Consider the following 7,427-nt stretch of genomic DNA (forward strand, 5'->3'; position numbering starts at 1 on the left):
ATATCTTCCAGCCAGACAGATACGTATGGGAAGAAGAAACTTTCCATGGTGAACTACCATTTGGTTGTTATAAAGATTTTGTGTTCAGTCCTCAGAGCACTCACAGTCATTTCACAACCCTAGCTATAGAACACCTTACTGTCGGATAGCATTCATACAATCTAATACAATAAACAGTGGAGTGTACAAAACCTGTGGTGAATCTTATTCTGATGACAATCGCAGAACTATGCAATGAATAACATTTACTTTTCACTTACATTTAGATTTCTTAAATGCAACCTTCCAGAAAGCACAGTAACACACATATGACCAGCTGCATGGCCACATCCCCAACAAAATATAACAGCAATCCAGGCCACCACACCTCAGAGCCTAGCTCTGTGACACTTCCCCAGCCTCTAGCCAGCTCCAGCAGCATGGAAGAACTGGCCTCTCCAAAGTGACTGGTGTCAAAGAAGGCTTTGAAGGTCTGTAGACCAACAAGGTCTGTCACAGCATCTGTCAGGAGTAAGTTCCCAAGGTCAAGGACCCTCATCAAGAATACTGACAACAGCTCCCTACATTTAACCCTTAAAGCGTTTATCCTTCTGGAAGGAGACAATCTCTGAAAAAAAGCATACAGCAAGCAGAATGATTTTGGCATACTTTCCCCTCAAGGCCAACTACTGAAGCACTCTTTCTAGTCTATGTAAAATTTTCAGACCAGATAAAAATAAGTTTGAATATCTTTGCAAGATTGCTTTTTTCAGAAGTGTTACTGATCAAGCAAATCAGTTTTCTATGGTTGCTCCTTAGAAAAGACTGGATCTAAAATACAAAATGTTCATAAATCCAATAACAAATATCAAGGTTTTTGTATTATTTTCAGCTATAATATGGTAGTTGTAGTCAGCTTTTCATATGATCTTGCACTCTAAACATGTCACTGTGAGTTCTACTGGAGGAAGATGGCATTTAATATGAAATTAGTATATGTGATTAAGGACATGAAGAGGGGTTTGCTGTATCTGAACCCTTTATTGTAAATTCTTTGTGGCGCAAATTTCATCCTGTGCCACTCCTTTTACATTCTTAGCATCATTTTCAAGACATACAGTCTCACTGAAAAAAATACTCTTAACTTCAGTAACCAATTAAAAACCTTCAGAAAAAAAATATTAAAACTTTCCTGTTTGTGTCATGGATTGGTTGGTACCTAAATACAAATATGAATTACAAAATTTTAAGGAAGCTCAAAACAAATTAACATATGAATGGCATGCAGAACAATTGCTCTGAATTACTACCAGCAAAATCAAAACTCAACTGCTTTTAGTTATGCAAATTCGAAATGCAGTGGCAGGACTGCAAAGGAGAGCCTAAGAACTGCAAAGTTCAGGGAAAAGCCATGCACGCAGCTGCTCCAAAAATAACCATGGTCAGATAAAAGTCTGAAAGCAATTATTTGGGGTGAATATTGTACACAGGCCACTGCACTAAGCTTCTATAATTAAACAAGGCAAAAGTTCAGATGGTGCCTAATAAGCCATTTACTACATTAATTATATTCAAGTGTGGCAGTCTAATGCTTGGTAATAATTAACAACAAGGGAAATAATTTAAAGAAAGTATCTGATGATGTAAATTTCTTTCTTTTTCATTCATCAGTACCAGTGTTGCCAGTCAGCCTTTCTAACACACTTCAAACACATGAAAGGGATACTGCTTAATGTCAGGAAGAGCTATTTAAGGGTTGTAAACCTTTATGCTGAGAAAACAGGCTTACTCAACAAAAATGATTTCTACACTGGAAAAGTAGCAGCAAAATCAGATTTTTCATTCCTTGAAGCAAGTCCCAAAGTTCCAGTGCCACAGGGGCAACCGATTTCTTTTTTTTAGCAACAACAGCATCTCAACAGACCTTCACAGATCAACAGATTTCCCACTGACCCTATTTCCTGGATTTGCCTTCACACTGATCGCAAAGCCTTTGTACACATCTGTGATTTTAATAGTATTTGCAGCAATTTCTTAACAAGATAATTAATATTAGAGAGGTATTTAATATATTTTGGCTTCTTTTAATGCCATTAGTAGCTAAATACATGAAAAATGAGCCAATACCATATGCCCAAGTACTTCTCTGTAGACCACTTGCCAATTCCTTAGCAAATACAGAGAAGTTTCCAAAACACAATCTGAAATTTACTGCAGAGAGATTTGCTTACTATTTGTGATGGACCAGTAGCATTCCAACAACTTACATCAAATCCAGCATGCTCCAATAGTATATGCAGTAACTAGCACACACAGCATCAATTTACAATGCAATTGTTAGGATGCTACCAAGAGGATACTGTTCTATCTCATTTCACTAATCTGCAATAGAAAAATATCATTCTGAAGTGTTACAATTATTTTCTATTTCATTTTCTTAATTTTAAATCAGGAAACAGTCTCTCCAGATTTTATTTATGCACAACTCTATGATTAACCTAAGAGTGCATAGAACAATCATTTTTCAGATTTCAAAGGACAAGCGATAAGGTGAACATACAACTTTATCCATGATGTCTTTCCACTGGAATGTTTACATATGCAACTCTAACATCCCTTTAGGCTACTTTTATAAACTTTTTCTAACACTTTCCCTATTGTTTGGCCTTTCTTTTCATTTCCTCTGTAGAAAATACATCACAAAACATAGATGCAGAGGTCTGTAACCTTGCAACAAACCTCTAATACTTTGTATACATCCTCCAACTCTGAACGTGCAGTGTGGACAATGCTGGGAAATCCTGTCCTCTGCCCAGATGAAGCACAGAACAGAAAAGAGTTCTCTGACTAGAACACCAGGAGTTGTAGAGGTCCTAAATACCATCAGAGAAGACTTCTGTCTACAAATAGTTTGAAGACTTCACTTGCAAGATCTCAAATCGAGCACTTCCACAGCAAATTCCAAGAGGAGCCCTGCCTCCTACAGCAGAGGTGTCTGCGAAGACATCTCTTTGTTGTCAGCTGCAGAAATCAGTGCTGAATGTCCTTGGGTTTGAATACATAGACAGGATCTCACCTCCAGACCCTTTATCACAGCTTCTCATTCAGCAAATATAGCACATCTTTTCCCAATAGTGCAGCATTTGGTCTTAGCAAGCCACACACAAAACCATTAGGCAGCTATGGCAGGATTTCAAGCAGTATTTTAATCAGAAATGCACATGAAAGAAAAATACCTCTACACTATAGTTCGAATTTATAAAAAAAATAAATCCCCCCCTTAAAAAAAAAAAAAACAAACAACCCACTGCAAGAACTTCATCTTTAAATGGAAAAATTGTAGTAATTCTTTCCCCATATCCAGCAGTCCCACATTATCAAAACCAGCTGAATTACTTTCACATGAGTTTTCCAAACAACAACAAAAAAAGATGCATACATAGATATATAAGTATTAAAATTACCTGGATGCAAACACCACACCTGAAAAGTTTCATTGCAAAAGGGTTAAAGTTCAGAAAGTTTGCAAGACTGAAAAAGGAAAATCAGATTGAAAAATGTGCGAAAACCATAACCTTGAGCTTTGTCGCTGCCTTCTGCCTTAACAGTTCCCTACACGTGAAGAAATGAGATGACTAAACCTTACTCCAAGAGATCATCTAAATTACTTGAATGAGTAACCCAATGAAATTTTTTCTAGTACCAAATGAAACACATTGCCATGACAAAATAAGCTACAAATGGTACAGCTGAGTACTAGAGATGATAACATTACTGATAAAATATAGAAAGAGACCACAAAAGTGATCTACACCGCTTATTAGAAGTGAATTTGCCGAGACTTTTTTTTTTCTTCTGAGAATACTGATTTTTATATGCTAACACAGCTGCCTAACCATTGATAAGAGCAATCGGCAAGAGCAAATATAGAACTAACAGAACAGCCTTGAAAAGCAACCACAGAAAAGGGTCTCATTTAAATTCCTGGAAAGCACTGCTTCTCTAAACGTATCTATTCAAGCCCTCTTGAGAAGGCGAACCCTCCTAAAACACACCCCGCACGCTCCCCGCCTGAAATCTGTAAAGGCAAGAAGCCACTAAGCTATGCCACTGAGAACCCATGTGGCTTCACCTACAGGATTTTCCTCCCCGTAAACGATGCACAGCAGAAATCCTCCCCCTTCACCACCACCACCGGCCGCCCCCCGCCAAAAAAAAAAAAAAAAAAAAAAGAAAAAAGAAGTGCTCTCGGCCCGGGGGTGCCACTACGTACCGCCGGGCGCTCAGGGCTCTCTGGGGGCCCTGCCCCCCGAGGTGCAGCAGCCGGGGCGGCGCGGGCGCTCCGCCTCGCCGCGTCCCACGCGGTGCCGCTCCCCCCGCATGGTGGTGGCCGCCGCACGCACAAAGCGCAGGGCGCGGGCACCGCCGGGGGCGGGCGGCACCGCGGCTCCCGCCGGATCGCAAGCAGCACCGGCACCGGCGCCGGGAGGTGACACGGGCGGCGGGCGGCTCGCAGCAGCTCAGCGCGGCGCAGCTCGGCTCGGCTCGGCACCGCCCCCGCCCCGCGGGCGCTGCCCTCCCCCGGGAGCCACCGCCCGCCGGGGCCGCCCCCCACACGCGGCCGAGCGTCCCCCGCGCCGCCGCCCGGCCCCTCCCGGGATGGGGGTGCCCCCGCCCCCGGTACCTCGCGGGCGGGGCCGGGCCCTACGACAGCGGGGCGGGAGCTTGCGCGGGTTGACGGGCGGAGGGGGCCGGGGCCGCGGAGGGGCGGTCATGCTGGGGCTGCCCCGGGGCCGTGCCGCGCTCTCCCGGCTCATTGTTCGAGAAGGGCAGCGGCGGCCGGGGCGGCCCCGGCGGGAGGGGCGGGCGCTGCGGCGGGAGGGGGTCAGCCGGGCGGCGGGGGAAAGCCGCACCTTCCTCCGCACGGGCAGGGGTTTGGCGGCAGAGCTGCATCTTCCCCCTGTGGGGGAGTGTGTGGGGCCGGCGGCGGCGGGGCATCTTCCCCCGCGCCGGCCGGAGGCGGGTGGGGTGCGCGTAGATGGGGCGCTGGCGTTGCGCCTTCCCCCGCTATGGTGTGGCGGGGCCGGGGGACCGCGCTGCACCTTCAGGGCCCTGTGCTGGAGAAGTTCAAAGCGGCACGGGAGGGCGGGAGGTGCGTGGGCTGGGGCCGGGCCGGCATCCTCCTCGCCTTGTCCCCGTGTCCCTGGCCTGCCGAGCGCGGGGAGCGCCGCGGGGCTTCGGCATCGGGACCCCGGCAGGTCTGGCCGGGGGTGCGAGGGTTCTTTGTGGCCGTTCCGGAAAGTTGAAGACATGGTCCTTTATTCAGCCCTTCCTCGTGAGCCGGGGCGGTGGGACTCCCGCAGCTATACAGTGTGGAAGCGCCGCAGCCGGCTTTGGCTTTTTAAGATTAGGCTCCGTTAATTAAAGAAATATTTTAAGCTTAAAGGTCTCCTGAGAAGAAACACATTAACTCGCTCATCAAGCGGGTAGAAAAACAATGTGATGTAGGGCTGTTGGATCAGCGATCACAAAGGAAAGGAGAGAGATGCCACCGGAGCTGCAGTAAATGCTCCCTCCCGCCGCCGGACCCATACGGTACTAATCGATCCAGTGTCTGTCCAGCGGCACAAGAAAAGAGAAATGTTTGCAATGCAGTCGTTGTTATCCTTTCTAAGCTTGCTGAATGGCTAAAAGTACCTTAAAGCATATTTTACTCTTTGTTCAAATTTAATTGTTGTTTACTTTGCAAATAGTATAAGTAAGCCTTCGCTTACAAATTATTGGGGTAATGACAGATGACCTTTTTTTTGTGCTGAATCTGTGCTCTAAGATAAGCATCTGTGTAAATGCATCTGAGACTGTAGTTTCTTTGTGCCCATATTTGTAAAGTGTAACATGATCGGAACAGCATGCCTGCAAAAGGCACGCCTTCAAAGCTGTGAAACAAGTGTTGAAATAAAAGCCATTATAGCTAGAGGAAAAAAGGTGCAATTTGCTAAATTGAGATGTAACATCACAAGGATGTGAAAGACAAAACACAATCAAGAATTGGTTAACAGTTTAAAAACTATGATTGTTGTGATAACACTTCATACCAAAAGCAAATAATTATTGTAAATCCCAGAGTTCATCTACTTACTTCCCTTTTATTGAGGAGTTTCATGAATTGCAAAGCAATTAATGAATAAAAATAGCATATTTTCCCCTAAGTCTAGGACATTGCAAAAATAAATTTCAAATCTAGAGCTAATTTCAAAAATATAAAAGTCCTCATTTATCAGTGTGATACGATGTGATGCAAATGGGTTGTCTTACGTACATAAAGACAACAAAAATTTTATTGAGATGTATATATATCCACAAATTGGTTCTATGGGAACACTGCTGCTTGAGGGGTAGTCCTGTATAGCATTCATTCAAAAATCTACACTTATAAACATAATTAGCAATTAAGGGATGGATATTTTCCCAGAATTTTTTTTTGGCCCAGACTTGCTGTCTATAAAATGATATTATATTATATTGTACGCTGGCTCATACAATAAGCACATGTTTGAAGAAGCAAAGTGAAAGGTGGATACTGCTAATTCAATTTTTAAGAATTATTTAATTAAGTTTAAAGTAAGAATCTAAATCTGTACAACTCTACAGACACTATCTGTTACTATTTTAAAATGTGCTGTTCTTTAGTAGGTTTATTTTAATATACCAGTGAAATAGATCTTCCATTTGGAATAAGAAGTAAATGAATAGCATAAATTAAGTGAATATTACGGGCAACCTGGTAACACTAATATATTCTACGTGGGAATCTGAGATAGTTTAAACACAATATCAGGAAAGCTTGTCGCCTGAAGACTTCCCTTTTTTTCAGCAAAGCACTTACAGAATGGGCAGTTGGATTGGTGACAAATAACATTGGTTGAGCACAATTTTTATTGACTGCAGTGGGAGTCTCCCCTACACATGTAAATGTAAAATTTATCTGCAGAAGGCAGGAGGAGTTAGTCTGCAATCCAATAAGGTTTGCTTCAGCCTTTTACATTCTGCATTTGGCTTAGACTCTGAACTCCATAATGGAAGAACTCTGCATCCTGTTTATTTCCAACCATTGGCCTGATTCTGCCTTCAATTTCAGCGGAGTAATAAAGAACAGCTTCTCTGGAAGCCAGAAAGTAAATTGGGATAAGGTCTGTGAGATCAACATTAGGCCCCCATGATGTGAGAGCAGCCTGGGGAAGGATTTGAGATCAGAGGACAAAGTAATTGCTGGCGAGTCCAGAATGGTAAAGAATTTACTTTCACACATTCACAGCTTGAAGAATTTGTCTTTTATATAAATTGATAGCAATAGGGTAAAGTTACACACAGTAGCTGTTGCTTTGTTATTGAGTTTGACGACTGATATAGATGCATCTGTCACTTTGGTTTGTTACTGTGTTAGAGCA

At 43.5% G+C, this 7,427-nt stretch overlaps 1 protein-coding gene across 1 annotated transcript; it reads left to right on the top strand.

The window, feature by feature from the left end:
• Window positions 1-4,359: 4,359 nt before the first annotated feature.
• On the top strand, window positions 4,360-5,400 carry LOC108498491 (atherin-like). Its single transcript, XM_017817296.1, has one exon. It carries the CDS (start codon window positions 4,360-4,362, stop codon window positions 5,398-5,400), a length of 1,041 nt encoding a protein of 346 aa, XP_017672785.1.
• The last annotated feature ends 2,027 nt before the right edge of the window (window positions 5,401-7,427 follow it).

Source organism: Lepidothrix coronata, unplaced genomic scaffold (genome assembly GCF_001604755.1).
Source record: "Lepidothrix coronata isolate B3197 unplaced genomic scaffold, Lepidothrix_coronata-1.0 Scaffold60, whole genome shotgun sequence".
Taxonomy (NCBI): domain Eukaryota; kingdom Metazoa; phylum Chordata; class Aves; order Passeriformes; family Pipridae; genus Lepidothrix; species Lepidothrix coronata.